This window comes from Furipterus horrens, unplaced genomic scaffold, assembly GCF_987537825.1.
Source record: "Furipterus horrens unplaced genomic scaffold, mFurHor1.1.pri manual_scaffold_4, whole genome shotgun sequence".
Taxonomy (NCBI): Eukaryota; Metazoa; Chordata; class Mammalia; order Chiroptera; family Furipteridae; genus Furipterus; species Furipterus horrens.
Window position 1 is genome coordinate 66826338 of NW_028327174.1, and position 16879 is coordinate 66843216.

The following is a 16879-nucleotide window of genomic DNA, read 5'->3' on the forward strand; positions in this document are numbered from 1 at the left end:
TAGTGATTTCCCAATTTCATTTCCATAGCTGTATCTTACATATTTTTATATGTAGTCATTCTAGAAATGCTTTGTAACAGATCCTTACTTACCTTTTTCGAAACATTCATGTTTAGGTGGCTCTCTACAGACCATGCCTGTGCCTTTTCCCACCCACTTCCCTCTGGTATGTTTTCCTTGCCTGCCTCTTGTCAAAGCTCCAAGGGCCCTTCTTTTGCTTCTATAACTTGTTTTCTGAGCCCCCCCCCCTTTTTTTCCCCTGAAACTCATTTCTTCTACCTCTATGAGTTTATAAATATATTTTCTCTTATTTAAAAAAATTCATGTTTAGATGTGGATGGATACCTAATAGGAAAATAAAAGTACAGAGAGTTTAGCCCTGGCTGGTGTGGCTCAATGGATTGACCACCAGCCTGTGAACCGAAGGGTTGCTGGTTCTATTCCCAGTCAGGGCACATGCCTGGGTTGCAGGCCAAGTCCCCAGCTGGGGGCATGCTAGAGACAACCACACATTGAAGTTTCTCTCTCTCTCTCTTTCTCTCTCTCTCTAAAAATAAATAAAATCTTAAAAAAGAAAATACAGAGAGTCTGAGCGATTTGCCACAGAAAATTGTAGTTGAGACAAGGTCCTGAATTTGTTATGTTTACTAATTCCAGTCTCTAATTCAGTTACAGAGGTGACAGTGTTTCACAACGATGAAGGTAACCGTTGCACAGATGTGTGATGTCTGTTTTTATTTCACAGGTAACCCTGTATCATTTATTAAAGCTGTTTCAATCAGACACCAATGCAATGCTGGGAAAAAAGACAGTGGTTTCAGAGTTCTATGATGAAATGGTAATATGACCTTAAAACGAGAGTTTTAAAGGCATTTTAAATTGTAGAACTTTGAAGTTATTGACCTTTTCTCATTTTATCCCTTTAGATATTTCAAGACCCAACAGCAATGATGCAACAATTATTAACAACATCTCGTCAACTAACATTAGGAGCCTATAAGCATGAAACAGAATGTAAGTGCCGTCAATTCATAATTAATAGTGAAAAATAATGTATTATGTAATGATGAAATGATTGGTTTGTAACTTAAGTTTTTTTTCTAATGCTATATATAGATAAGTTTTTCAGTAGTTAAAAAATAAGATCTGTATTACTATAGAACATTAGGAAGGATATTTTCAGTTGTTCCCAAAATAGGCCTACTTTCAAAAAGGTAATAGACAGCTTCTCACAGCCTCTAAAATACTGTTCGTCTTTTATTCCCCAATTACACTTTTATGTTCTGTGATCTAGTTTGCTGCTTTTTTTTTTGAATCTATGTCATTTTATATAATTTCAGATTAATATAAGGTGAAGAACACCAGAATGCCACATTGATTTCAGTCACAGTGTATTTTCCCTCTAAGCTGACATGACCTCAGAATACCCTACACATCACTTCCTAGAGCTGTTGCCCATCATTTGCATTTGCCACAAAAGATAAAAGTTATTTGCCATCCTGTGTTAACATTTATTTCACTATTCATTTGCCTACAATACAAGGGGGATACCCCCCAAAAAACAGAATTTATTTATAAAAAATTGTATATTCTTACATGTTTAAACTTCAGTCACCTTCAAAGTACTCTCCATTTGATGCAATACACCTATTGAGATATTTTTTTCCACTGCTTAAAACAGTTTTTGAAATCGTCGATTTTGATGCTTTTTAGTGCTTCTGCCGATTTTGTTTTACCTCTTCCACATCAGCAAAATGTTTCCCTTTGAGGACTTTTTTCATCTGGGAAAACAAAAAAAAGTCACTTGGGGTACAAATGGGTGAAATGGGAGGCTGGAACCTGGGGGTCATGCTGTTTTTTACCAAAAATGGCTGAACACTCAGCGCTTGTAAATCACCCATCATGAAATGGGCAAATGTGTTAAAAGAATGTACCAAAAAAAATTCACTGAAGCCGAATGAAGCCTCTCAAAACACCACCAGCTGGTACACCGATACAGATGGGTTCCTAAAATACCTAGCAGAGGAAGCCTGTACTGAAAGGGGCCCTCCCTCCAGAAGATAATTTTGTTTTTGGGGGGTGCCCTCTCATATGTATTGATAACCAATTAGGTTTTGGGCCTAAGGAACCAAAAAATTATAATTGCCAGGCATTGTTCTAGATTCTGAGGATAGAGCAGTGTCCAAACCAGGAAAAAGGCTGGCCCTCGTGGAGCTTACATTCTGTTTGGAAGAAGATAGATTTTATAAAGTGTGAGGTGGTGATTAGATGGCATGGAGAGAAGTAAAGCAGGGGAGGAAGCACCTTTGGTGGGAGATGATGATGATTAGAGTTTTAAATATCAGGTCACAGAATACTTCCTGAGGTTGTGGCATTTGAGTGAATTTTTTTTTTTTTTTAAGATTTTTAAAATTTATTTTTAGAGAGAGGGAAAGGGAGGGAGAAAGAGGGAGAGAAACATCAATGTGTGGTTGTCTCTCATGTGCCCCCAACTGGGGACCTGGCCCACAACCCAGGCATGTGCCCTCACTGGGAATCAAACCAGTGACACTTTGGTTCACAGGCCAGTGCTCAACCCACTGAGCAACACCAGCCAGCGCTGAGTGGATATCTAAAGGAGTAAGAAACTGATTGTTGGAGCCGAGATAACAATGTTATCTGTAGAGGGAGCAGCAAGGGCAAAAGCTCTGAGGTAGGAGCATGCTGAGAAACAGCAAGGAGGCCAGTGAACAAGGGGACAAGAAGTCAGAGATGAGGCCAGAGAAGTTAATAGGGGACCAGATCATATAGAAACTTGTGGCTAATTCTAAGGACTTTTAAGGGGGGTGAAGGACATATAAAGTCATTTGTGGGTTTTGAGCAGAAGAGTAAGAATGTAAGACTAACATATTTAAAAGATCAACTGTCCTGGCTGCTGTGTTGAGAATAGACTGTAAAGCAGAAAAGGAAGAAGCAGAGAGACTGTTCCAGTAATCTAGATATGATAGAATGGTGGGTGGTACCAGAACGATAGCAGTGTAGATGGATGAGAAGGGGTCAGATTCTGGATCCATTTTGAAGACAGACACAATAGGGTTTGATGATGGTTTGAGTAAAAAGATGTGTGAGAAGATTAACAAAGAGTGACTCTTAAGGTTTTGGGCCTAAGGAACCAAAAAATTATAATTGCCTTCTGTAGGGATAGGGGAAGTCTGAGAGGGACAGGCTTTTGAGGAAAGATTAGTTAGGAGTTCAATTTTGGACATGTTTGGATGTAGGATGCCTGTAAGACATCTAAGTGGTTATGTTGAGAGGGCAGCTGTACCTAAAAGTCTGGTATTCAAGGAAGAAGTCTAGGCTGAAGGTAAAAATCTGGAGTTAATAACTAGATGAATGTATAAATTGTGAGACCCAATGATGTCATCAAACAAGTGAGTAAAGATGGAAAAGAGGGCCAAGGACTGAGCTGTGAACACTGCAACATTTAGAGATTTAAGGAGATGATCAGCAAAGGAAATAAAAAACGGTGAACATGGAGGAAGAAAAACCAGGTGCCTGTAATGTCCTAAAGCCAAATGTGGAAAGTGTATCAAGGAATAGTCATTAGTCATGTCCAATACTGCTCATAGGTCAAGTTAGATGAGGGCCAAGAAATGGGCTGTAGCAAAGTAGAGGTCCTTGATGACCTTAACAGGAGCAGTCGAAGGGGAATAGTAAGGACAGAAGATAGTTGAAGTGGATCAACTATGAAATGAGAGAAACGGGGGACACTTGGCAGTGGCAGCAGAAGCAGGTATGGGGTCTAGAGGGTAATGTTTTCAGGGGGAAATAAACCAGTGTATTTGTAGGCTGAAAGAAGTGATACAGTAAAAGAGTGGGTAGGGGATGAGAATGCAGGGGACAAGGGAGTAGCAATTTAACCATTATTGCCTACAGTAGTATTATATTTCTATGAAACCTATGACTAGAAGTTAAAAGAGCTGAATACTAATTATAATTTTGCAACTTGGTAGTCATTTAAAATTTAAAATCATACTCATTTAAAATTTTTATGCTTCACTTTCTGTATCTGCTTATTTTTGTTATGAACATAAGACATATGTATATGATCACTTTGAAAAGGTTTAAAAGCACCTAATATGCTATTTTTCATAATGTTTTATTGTTTATGCTATTACAGTTGTCCCAGTTTTGTCCCCCTTCACCCCCCTCCACCCAGCTTGCCCCTCACTTCCATAGTCCATTTCCATGAGTCCTTCATAAATGTTCTTGGACTAATCGTGCCACCTTCTTTCAAACAGTCCTCACCTCCCTCCTCCCCTCTTAACCACTCTCAGTCTGTTCCATGTTTCCATGCCTCTGGTTCTGTTTTGCTCATTAGTTTATTTTGTTCATTAGATTCCTCTTTTAGGTAAGATCATATGGTATTTCTCTTTCACCAACTGGTTTATTTCACTTAGCATAACACTCTCCAGTTTCATCCAGGCTGTCTCAAAAGGTAGGAATTCCTCTTTTATTTTGCTGCATAGTATCCCATTGTGTAAATGTACCACAATTTTTTAATTAACTCATCTGATGATGCGCACTTGGCTGTTTACAACTCTTGGCTATAGTAAATAATGCTGCTATGAACATTGGGGTGCATAGGTTCTTTTGAACTGGTGTTTTAGGATTCTTAGGATATATTCCCAGCAGTGAAATCACTGGGTCAAAAGGTAGCTTCATTTTTAGCTTTTTAGGAAATTTCATACTGTTTTTCGCAGTGACTGTACCAGCCTGTGTTCCCACCAACACTGCACTAGGGTTCCCTTTTCCTCACATCCTCGTCAGCACTTGTTGTTTGTTGATTTATTAATGATGGCCATTCTGACTGGTGTGAAGTGATAGCTCATTGTGGTTTTAATTTGCATCTCTCTGATGGCTAGTGATGTGCAGCATCTTTCCATATGTCTATGGGCCATGTGTATGTCCTCCTTGGAGGAGTGTCTATTCAGTCCTTTGCCCGTTTTTTAATTGGATTGTTTGTCTTCCTCATGTTGCATCGTATGAGTTCTTTATATATTTTGGAGATCAAGCCCTTGTCCATTGTATCTTTGGCAAATATATTTTCCCATATGGTTGGTTCCCTTTTCATTTTGATGATGGTTTCTTTAGCCATGCAGAAGTTTTTTAGTTTGATGGAGTCCCATTTGTTTATTTTTAAGAAAAGAAGAAATAGAGAGGAACACAGGTACAAAGGGGGAAAATGGCAATGAATAAGTACCTATCAATAATAACCTTAAGTGTAAATGGATTACATAGAGTAGCTGAATGGATAAGAAAATACAACCCACATATGTGCTGTCCGTAAGAGGCACCTCAGAACAAAAGATTTACACAGGTTGAAAGTGAAGGGATGGAAAAGAATATTCCATGCAAATAGGCATAAAAAAAAGCTGGGGTAGTAATCCTTGTATCAGACAAAATAGATTTCAAAACAAAAGCCATAAGAGACAAAGAAGGTCAATACATCATACTTAAGGGAGTAGTCCAATAAGTGGATATAACCCTTATAAACATATATGTACCCAATATTGGAACACCTAAATGTATAAAGAAAATCTTAAAGAACTTGAAGAGCAATTGACAGCAATACAGTCATTGTAAGGGATTTTAACACCCCACTGTCAACAAGGGATAGCTCTTCCAAACAAAAAATTAACACAGTTATTGTGGCATGAAATGATACTCTAGATCAAATGGACTTGGTTGATATTTACAGAACATTTCACCCCGAAGAAGCAAAATACACATTCTTTTCAAATGCACATGGATCATTTTCAAAGACAGACTACAAAAAATGAGCCTCAACAAATTAAAGAAAATTGAATACATATCAAGCATCTTCTCAGATCACAATGGCTTGAAACTAGAAACCAACCTCAAGAAAAAAACTTAAAAACATTCAAATACATGAAGGCTGAATAACATGTCATTAAATAATGAATGGCTTAATGAGATCAATGAAGAGATAAAAAAGTATCAGGAAACAAATGAAATTGAACACACAACAGCCCCAAACCTATGGGACACAGCAGAGGCAGTCCTTAGTGGGAACTTCATAGCATTACAGGCCTACCTAAAAAGGATAGAAGAATCTCAAATAAACAACCCAACCCTACATCTAAATGAACTAGAAGGGCAATAACAAACAATGCCCAGAGCAAGTAGAAGGAAGGAAATAATCAAGATTGGGGAAGAATTAAATGACATAGAGGCTAAAAGAACAATTCAAAGAAACAAAAATCCAGGAGCTGGTTTGTTGAAAAGATAAAATCTACAAATCTTTAACCAGACTCATCAAGAGGGAGGAGAAATAATGAGTAGGGAATAGAAACAAGGCGAAGAAAGGGAAAAAATAAAATGAAAATAAATGGATGAGGAAGGCAAAATAGAGTAAGAAAAGGGAAGAGTAAAATATGAGATTTGAAATAAAAAAATAGTGAAAAATAACAAAATTGAAAAAGAAAACATGTTAAAAAGCTATGTGAAAGAAAAAACATAAATAATGAAAAAGATTGAGGTGGAATTTGTCTCACCTGAGTTTAGTGCTTGTCTGCTGGCTTCCCCTTCTGGATATGCATCTGGTGTTGTGAAGCTATGTAAGCCCATGTCAGATACTGTCCTGTATAGCTCCAGAACACCTGTTTGAAGCTACAAGCAATCCACAGTCTGTGGATATTTCCTTCAGGCTTGGCTGCACCCAGGCTGGCCCTCGCTGATCTTCACTGCTAGCTTTTTATCAGCATAAGGTCCAGGGGTGGGTCAACTAATGATCAAAAGCACTGCAGGTACTTCTAACACTTGCCTCTGTCTGCAGACATGCCATTAGCCTTAGTCTTAGCTGCTGACTGTTTCTGAGAAGTCTTCTAGTGGAATTGGGAGGATGGGACCACTGGATCTCCTGTGGGAAGTGCTGTTCAGACTTCAGGGAAGATAGTGGGTGTGTTCACACATCTGAGTCCCAGGTTATTTCCCTGAACTCAGCAGAGCAAAGCCCCTACTAGGGTAGCAGGTGGGCCCTCCAGAGCCCAGAGTTTGCACCTGATGGTGTTCCTAGGTTCTCCTGTAAATGGGAAGCACCAGTCTGGTTCCCAGGAAAGTGTATAGAAAGGCGGTTCCCTAAAGCCAGTCTCTTAACACTCCTGAGTCAGCCTGTATGATTGTCTCCTCGGCAGGGGAGAAGATGCAGGTTGGGGGAAAAGAAGAAAATTGCTGGGTGGGGCAAGCAGGATTTCAAAGGGTGTGGGCAAGAAGGATTCCAGAGGATGAGGATAGGAGGCTTTCAGAGGCTGGGGTGAGCCGTTTTCCCAAAGGCTGGGTCTTTGTTTTTCCCATGGGAGGGGCTCGTTTTTCTCGAGAAAAATAGCTGCTGCATTATGGCGTTATATTCCAGCACTGGGAACCCAATAGCTGATCCCCTACACCTCTCCCCCATAGCCTCCCACTCCAGGCTCCTCACACAACTGCAGACCTTGATGCCCTCCCTTTGCCCAAGCCAAAGGGGAGTGGCCAGAAACATGAAACCTGTGCATTGGCCCCTAGAACAAAAGAAAGTAAAAAAGAAAAGAAAAAAGGCGGCTTTGTCTCCAGCAGGCTCCATCTTTCTCGGGCAAAACAAAAACAAACACATGGCCTTTCACTGCTGGATGCTGCATGGCGGGTGATCCCAACACTGGTGCTCTGTGCTTGGGAGCCCAGTCTGAGGTCCAGGTCTCACTCCCCCGGGGAAGCTCCCTCAGCCATCACCTGTGAAAGCGATGCTGGCCCTATTCATGTCCCTGCCCTTTCTACTGGTCATGAGGTGATTCACGCCTGTCCTTGGTTAAGTGTCTCCTCCTCAGGTAGTCCTCAGTTTATTTTGGGTGAATGTTCCGCTCATTTTTATTTTCAACTTGGTTCTGGGGGGCAGTGCAAGATAAACTCTCCCACTTTGCCATCATCTTGCTGCTCTAATACGATATTTTAATTTGTTATTGGTCATTTGCTTTCCATAGCCCTTCTTTCTCCCATACCAAGAAATGTGCCCAATTCATAGAGAAAACTTCTCTTTTATTTTTTATTTTTGTTTAATTATTTGTTTATTTTTAGAGAGGGTAAAGGAGAAAGAGAAGGAGAGAAACATCACTGTGTGGTTGCCTCTCACTCATGCCCCCAACTGGGGACCTGACATGCAACCTAGTCGTGTGCCCTGACTGGGAATCAAACCAGCGACACTTGGCTCACAGGCCAACACTCAGTCCACTGAGCCACAGCAGCTAGGGCTTGAGAAAACTTCTCTTTTAAAATTCAAGTAACCACATTTTTGTGTTTTCAACAAAACTAATAATTCGTGTATGTAATAAGTAGACACAATGTGTTTTATTTATTTTTAGAGAGAGCAGAAGGGAGGGAGAAAGGGAGCGAAACCATCAGTGTGGGAGAGCTACCTCATTCAGGTGCCACCCACATGCCCCCAGCTGGAAACCCTGCCGCAACCCAGGCATGTACCCCAACTGGGAATTGAACCAGCAACCTCTCGGTTCTCAGGCCGGCACTCAGTCCACTGAGCCATACCAGCCAGGGTGACACAATGTGTTTTATAAAAAGACTTTTCTATAAATGTATTTTAATGTGTTAAGCTTATGTATGGAGCTGTATAACCTTGGGAACTTCTACCAGTAAATTGGATATTTTATATCTTCTGTTTATTTTATTTTTTTAGCAATGTCAAATCAGTAAGGAAAAAAAAAAGATAATTCCAAAAGTGGTATTGGCACAGTTGAAAAGACTTTAAGAACAAAACTTGATTTGCTTCATAACATTTACCAAAACAAATTAAGGTGTAATTAAAGGTAGTTAAGTGTTGTGGAGGTTTTTTGTTTTTGTTTTTGTTTTTTTAAAATCAGTCAACCTGTTATTTAAAAACTAGAGAAATGATTGTCCTGGCTAGGGTGGAGTTTTAAAATTTGAGATGTTAGAAGAAATTACATTAAAAGACAAACCTGATTTTGTTAAAAGAAAAAAAAAATTAACTTCTGCATTTTAAAAAGGCAAAGAAAAATACATTTGCAGAAAATATAGCGAAAGATTAATATCTTAAAAACTCTAAAAATGGACAAATAAAATAGAAAAATATCTTAAAATTGAATTGATAAATGGACAAAAGACATGGACAGCTGAAAGAAGAGATCACTAGTAATTAAAATGGGAAAATATTTGGCCATGCTAGTAATTTTAAAAATGCAGACCAAACAATAATGGGTGATGATATGTGTATCAGCTTAGCAAAAGGAATATTTTTAATAGTTGCTCATAGTAAGGATGTGGTGAACTTTGCATTTTCATAAATTGTGTGGGTATAAACTACCTAAGCCTCTTAGGAAAGCAATTTGGGAATGTTAATCAAAGGCCTAAAAAGATATATACACTTTTACCAATTTGAGGACATTTTACTCAATATTTGGAAATAATAAGGTATCAGATTTACTGAGTGCTTTCAATTTGTACTCCTCTAAATCTGTACATATATAAAATTTAGGTATACAATTTTATTAGGTAATCCATGTTAGAGAGGACAACTGAGTCATAGGGGGGTTAAGTTACTTGCCCGCAAATGCACAGTTAGTGGTAGAGGCAGGACTATATTCCAGGCTCTAAAAATTTAGTTATATTTTTAAATAGAGCGATATTCAGGATAGAGCTTGCTCGTTATGAAGCATGTTAAAAGTTTATAAAGATATTTATGCTAGTAAACCCATGGAAATGTACTTAAACATAAGTGATCTAGTTTTTAAAAGTAATAATTGCTTCTATAAGGAATAATCAATGAGAGCTTACTATGTACTAGACCAGCACTTTACATTTCTTAACTTATTTGATTCCATAATAACCATAGGAGATAGATACTATTAGCACCATTTTGTAGGTAAAGACCTTAGAATCACAAATTAGAGCTGGGATTTTAAACCCAGAGTCCATACTCTTAACCATATGTGAGCTGTTTAATCTCTGTGTAAAAGCTGTACAATCTGTGCTTCAAACCAGTAAGTTATATTGACTCTGCACAAATAATTATTATTCTTTGGATTGATTTGCTCCAAGTTGAAGCTTCATTTGAAAATTTAAAACAAAAAATTTTAGTATATAAAAATTTAATATGTAGAAAGCAGAGAACTGGAAGAAGATAAAAGAATTTTTTAAATGTTTTCCCCCAAGATCTCATTTCCCCCAAGGTCTTCTTCCAAATACAGTGTGTCCTTTGCAGTCTTATGATTTGTCAAGACTAAAGTAACTAAAACAAAAAGAATTTATATCTACGGCGAATGCCATCTTTCTGACAAATGAATTAAATCAGGTCTTTCTGACTAGATTTAAAATTTATAGTAATATAGGACTCTCTGTTGTTTCCCAAATATATATGTGCTGTTTCCAGGGCCTGATCTGTCTCCTTCCTCTACCTAATTCCTTTCTTATTCTGTAAAACATAGTTCAGATTTTACTACTGCCAAGAAGCCTTCCTTGATCATACATATCCTTTCCCCTTAGTATAAATCCAGTCTGCTTTTGTGGCTCCTGTCATTTATCTTAGGACATTGTACTGTATTTTTCTTTCTTGTTCATCTACCTCTGTACCCTACATCTAACAAAGTGTCTTTTCATTCCGTTTGTTTTTTAATTGATGTGGAGAGAGAGGGAGCAAGGGAATAAAATTTTCTGCATAGTGAAAAGCACTGTTAACACAGTCTAAAGACTTTATTTCAAATCATGAAAAAACATTGTATTAATATTACAAATGGCTGGTTTCTTTAATATATAAAAAGCTCCTACACATCAATAAGTCCAGTAACTAATAACTAAAAACTTCTGCACAGTGAAGAAAACTGCCAGCAAAATGAAAATACAACCTAGTCAATGGGAGAAAATAATTGTATTTGCAAATCATGTATCTTTTAAAAGGTTATTATACAAAATATATAAATGGTAATGGAGGAAAACTTGGGGTGGTGAACACACACACAATATGATACACAGATGACGTATTATAGAGTTGTACCTCTGAAACACGTGATTTTATTAACCCATATCAACCCAAGATAAAGTACGCTTCCAAAATTTTTTAAAATATATAAATAACTCCTACACTCAATATCAAAAGAGCAGACAATTTAAAACTGGGCAAAAGATTTGAATAGACATTGTTTCCAAAGAAAACGTACAAATAGCCAACCGGTACATGAAAAGGTGCTCAGCATCCCCAATCATCAGGGAAATGCAAATCCACACCACAATGAGATATCACCTCATACCTGTAAGAATAGCTGTTATCAAAAAGGCATCAATAACAACAAAAAATAGGGCAAGGGAAAAAAATAAAAAACCGCATCAAAGCAGCGTTGGCAAGAATGTGGAGAAAATGGAACCCTCATGTACTGTTGGTGTCATTGTAAATTGATGCAGCCACTGTGGAAAACAGTATGGAGATTTTTCAAAAACTTAAAAATTGAACTACCATATATTCTAACAATACTACTTCTGGGTATTTATCCAAAGAAAATTAAAACACTAATTTGGGAAGATGTACGTACCTCCATGTTTATTGCAGCATTATTTACAGTACCCAGTGTATAGAAACTACCTATCTGTCAATTGATGGATGGGTGGTTAGAGAAGATATGGTATCTATATATCTATATATATAGATATATAGATATATACAGTGGAAAGCTATTCAGTCATTTAAAAAAAAAGAATGAAATTTTGCCATTTGTGACTACATGGATGGGCCCTGAAGGAATTGTGTCAAGCGAAGTCAGTCAGACAGGGAAAGACAAATCCTGTATGATCTTATATGTGGGATTTTTCAAAAAAACAGATTTATAGGTACAGAGAATAGATTGGTGGTTGCCAGGGGGTTGGAGAGTGGGCAAAATGGGTAAAGGGGGTCAAAAGGTACAAACTTCATTTTTAATTTAAATTTAAAAAATATATTGTTTAAAATTACAGTTTACATTTAGTATTATTTTGTTTTAGCTTCAGGTATATAGTAATAATAGTTAGACATTCATATACAAAGTATTCCTAGTACCCACCTGGCACCATTCATAGTCTTTATAATATCATTGACTGTATTTCCTGTGACCTTACATCCCTGTGAGGTACAAAATTTTTTGATAGAGGTGAAAATGATTTTACAAGTAAAAGCAATGAAATTACAAAGAAAAATGGATTGTTGTAGCAATATAAATTTTTAAGTATATTTTATTGATGATGCTGTTACAGTTGTCCCAATTTCCCCCCCTATGCTCCCCTCCACCCAGCACCCACCACTCCCTCAGGCAACCCCCACACCATTGTTCATGTCCATGCATCATGTATATAAATTCTTTGGCTACTCCATTTCCTGTACTGTACTTTACATCCCCATGACTATTCTGTAACTACCTATTTGCACTGCTTAACCCCCTCACCTCCTCACCCATTCCCCCACACTCCCCTTCCATCTGGCAACCATCAAAACCCTCTCCATATCCATGATTTTCTCTCTGTTCTGCTTGTTTGCTTAGTTTGTTTTTTAGATTCAATTGTTGATAGATATGTATTTATTGCCATTTTATTGTTCATAGTTCTGATCTTTTTCTTAAATAAGCCCTTTAACATTTCATATAATTATGGCTTGGTGATGACAAAGTCCTTTAGTTTTTTCTTGTCTAGGAAGCTCTTTATCTGCCCCTCAATTCTAAATGATATCTTTGCTGGGTAGAGGAATCTTGGCTGTAAGTCCATGCTTTTATCACTTTGAATACTTCTTGCCAGTCCCTTCTTGCCTGCAAAGTTTCTTTCAAGAAATCAGCTAACAGTCTTGTGGGAACTCCCCTGTAGGTAACCAACTGCTTTTCTCTTGCTGCTTTTAAGATTCTCTCTTTATCTTAACCTTTGGCATTTTAATTATAATGTGTCTTGGAGTGGGCCTCTCTGCATCCATCTTATTTGGGACTCTCTGTGCTTCCTGGATTTGCATGTCTTATTTCCTTCACCAAATTAGGGAACTTTTCTTTCATTATTTTTTCAAATAGGTTTCCAATGTCTTACTCTTTCTCTTCTCCTCCTGGCACCCCTATGATGCAAATGTTGTTTCACTTGAAGTTGTCCCAAAGGCTCCTTACACTATCCTCCGTTTTAAAAAAATTTATTTTTCTTCTTTCTGTTCTAACTGGTTGCATTTTGCTGCCTTATGTTCCAAATTATTGATTTGATTCTCACTTTCATCCACTTGACTGTTGAGTCCTTGTAAATTGTTCTTTATTTGATTTAATGGATACTTCAGTTCTGTCTGGATTTTTTTTTTTATGCTGTTGAGGTCCTTACTAAGTTCCTTGAGCATCCTTATAACCAGTGTTTTGAACTCATAATTTGATAGATTGCTTATTTCCATTTTGTTTAGTTCTTTTTCTGGAGTTTTGTTCTGTTCTTTCATCTGGGTCATGTTTCTTTGTCTCCTCTTTTTGGCAGCCTCCCTGTGGTTATTTCTATGTACTAGGTAGACCTGCTATGACCCCCTGTCTTGGTAGTGTGGCCTGATGTAGTAGGTGTCCTGTAGGGTCCAGTGGCACAGCCCCTTCTATTATCCAAGCCGGGTCCTCAAGGTGCATCCCTCACACGGGCTGAGTATATCCTCCTCTTGTAGTTGAGCCTTGATTGCTGTTGGCAGATCACTTGGAGGAATTTACCAGGCCAGTCCAGTCAGCTGCAAGGGCTGGCCGTGACCACTGACCACCAACTAAACAGTGTTAGCCAGGTTGATGGCATCTCAGATATAGCACCCACCTGCTGGCTCTGTGTGGGGAGATCTCAGGAAAGGGACAGTGGCCTCTGTCCACCTTTCTGTCTTGGAGAACACTGTCCCCCAGCTCTTGTCTTGATGCCAGACACTTGAGTTTCTCCCTTTATGTCACTGGTGCCTTTCAAGATGCTACCCTGATGCTAGAGCTCAGAGGGAGGGAGTGTGAGTAAGTTTGTGTGTGTGTTCTTTAAGGGGAACTGCTTGGGACTCCAGAATTTTCTTCCACTGACTCAATTCCCGCTGGTTTTGCAGGCAGAAGTTGTGGGGACTTCTCTTCCTGGCACGGGAACCCTGGGCTGGGGGGCCTGGTGTGGAGCTAGGACTCCTCGCTCCTGAGATATCCCTGTTGAATTTTTCTCCAACACACATGGTTGTGAGTCCGGCCTGTTCCACACCACTGCCCCTCCTACCAGTCTGGATGGATGTAGTTTCTTCTTTTATTCCGTAGTTATCAGACTTCCATTCAACTTGATTTCTGATGGTTCTGAGTGATGGTGGTTTTACAGTTTAGTTGTAATTTTGATGTGGTTATGCAAGGAGGTGAGTCGTGTTTACCTACACCTCCATCTCGACCGGAAGAGCAATGTAAATATTTACCTGTATTACAAAATGTATCACAAAAAGAAAGTCACCAGCAATGAGCAAAATAAGAAAATATTATCGCATCTTTTTAATGTGCTAGATGCTTTACATGTACATACTGTCTTCCCTTGATATTCGTTGGGGATTGGTTCAAGTACACCTTAAGGATACAATAACCCAGTGATGCACAAGTCCCTTATATAAAATGGTGTAGTATTTACCTATAACCTGTGCATATTCTCCTGTACACTTTAAGTCATCTCTAGATTACTTATAATACCTAATATAATGTAAATGCCCTGTAAACTACTATTAAACTGTTGTTTAGGAAATAACAAGAAAAAGGAGCCTGTGTGTGTTCAGTGCAGATGTGGTCATCTAGGCCTAACTGCATAGTACACATTAGCAATAACATAACATTCCCCACCTCCCCAATACTTTTTATATACAGGCAGAGAACCCATGGATACAAGGCAAGCTGTATTGCTCAATCCTCATAAATCCTCTTGAGAGATACCAAATTTTAACCATATCATGTAGAATGACAAGATTGAGGGAGACAGAGATGTCATCATTCGGCTATAAGGAGCTGAGGATGTATTTCAACTCAAGTCTTTCTGATTTCAAAGAGGTTTTTTTTCCCCTTTATTAAACCATGCTGCTTCTAATTAGGGATAATCTTATGCTATACATACTTAAAGCATAAGTACAACTATGCTTTAATGTCATCAGCAGCAATTACCTGAAATGTCCATAAGATGGAGATGTTGAGTGAAAGTAGGCTTTTCTCTTTGTGAAACAAGGCTACACTAAGTGGAGTATTTAAATAGATGAATTTTATTTTGTAGTAGTGATATTATCTTTAGCAATTTGTTATATAGCCAGCTAGGATGTTTTAAATGTCATTTAATGTTCTTCTGTCATAATAGTAGTTAATATGGCTTTTTATGTACCAGATAGTATTATAGACACTTAATGTACATGAATTCATTTAAAATCTCAACAAATAATATTGAGGTGTTTGCTATTATAATCTCCATTTTATAAATGAGGAAATGAGCATAGAGACAATAAGTTAGAGTGGCGCAGCTAAGAAATGGTAGAACTAGAATTCAAACCTAGACAGTTATTGCTGTCTTTTTTGGAAAAGGGTATAAATTTGTTTTACCAATGTGATTTTGTGTTATGTAAGTTTTATCTGTACATAAATTTAAGAACATTATATATTTAGTGTTCTTATTAGCTAGATATCTTTTCGATTATATGCCTTCTTATATCCAAAGTAACATGTAAATGGAGAAAAACAAGGATACTATGTTATAAAATCCTAACTTTGAACTAAAATACTAGTGGCCATAATTTCATTAGTTACAGAAAACATCTCAGATCCTCTCGTGGAGTTCAGATTTTCTTACCCACACTCCTATGTTTGATGTTGTATATCTTAAATTGTCCACATTGCATCTTGGAAACATTGACCTCAGGAAATGCCTAATTTATTACTCTATGACATATCTTAGACATTTAAGAAAATGAAATAATTCAATAAAAGTATGTTTTTCTTAGTTGCAGAGCTTGAAGTGAAAACCAGAGAAAAATTAGAAGCTGCGAAGAAAAAAACAAGCTTTGAAATTGCAGAACTTAAGGAGAGATTAAAAGCAAGCCGTGAAACTATAAATTGTTTAAAAAATGAAATCAGGAAACTTGAAGAAGATGACCAGACCAAAGAGATATAAATAGTTCTAAAGAGAACTTGATAAGAAGCTAATTTGAAATAAGATGGACTTTAAAGGAGGAGTGGACTGCAAGTGCTTCCTGGAAGAACTGCATAGGTGTTTGTTGACCATAGATTTCTCAGCAATGGGGTCAAAGTATTTGTACTTTTCAAGCAATAACTAATGTAAAATATATGTCTACAGTAAACAAGAATGCTCTATAGGCATTGTAGCAACCCATTTTAGGGTAATTAAGCACAATTAAAAGTTTTTTATTACGTTGTGTGTATAGCTTATCCTTTTGACAAGTATAAAAAATTCATTACAAATTAAAACCTAAACACAGTTTGTACTTGTTGTTAGAAATAGTGGTAAAATTAATGTGTATATTTAATTTCTTCTTACCGTCCTTAATCATGATTCTCTTGTATCTGATGTGCGAGTACCCAGTAAATTCTCAATAAATGTAGTTTACTGATCCTATTCCTGCCTCATGATGTGTTTCTTGCTTTCCCTTTGATGCACCTGGAGCGCGCTCATTACAATCAATGTATCTGGAACCCCCCATATGTCACTGATGGGGAAGTAAAATGGGTACAGCTACTTGGAAAAATAGTTAGGCAGTTCCTCAAAAAGCTAAGCTTAGTTACCCAAATGACCCAGCAATTCCACTTCTAAGTGTGTACGCATGAGAAATGAAAACATGTTTTTACACAAGAACTTGTACATGAATGTTTGTGGT

General features: G+C 37.7%; 1 protein-coding gene across 1 annotated transcript in view; it reads left to right on the plus strand.

The window, feature by feature from the left end:
• Window positions 1-16582, plus strand: part of YEATS4 (YEATS domain containing 4) — a 30318-nt gene extending 13736 nt beyond the window's left edge. The window contains exons 5-7 of the mRNA XM_090275647.1: window positions 746-838; window positions 927-1014; window positions 15989-16582. Coding sequence (XP_090131773.1) covers window positions 746-838; window positions 927-1014; window positions 15989-16158 — 351 coding nt within the window. The 3' untranslated portion in view covers window positions 16159-16582. The remainder of the gene's footprint in view (window positions 1-745; window positions 839-926; window positions 1015-15988) is intronic.
• The last annotated feature ends 297 nt before the right edge of the window (window positions 16583-16879 follow it).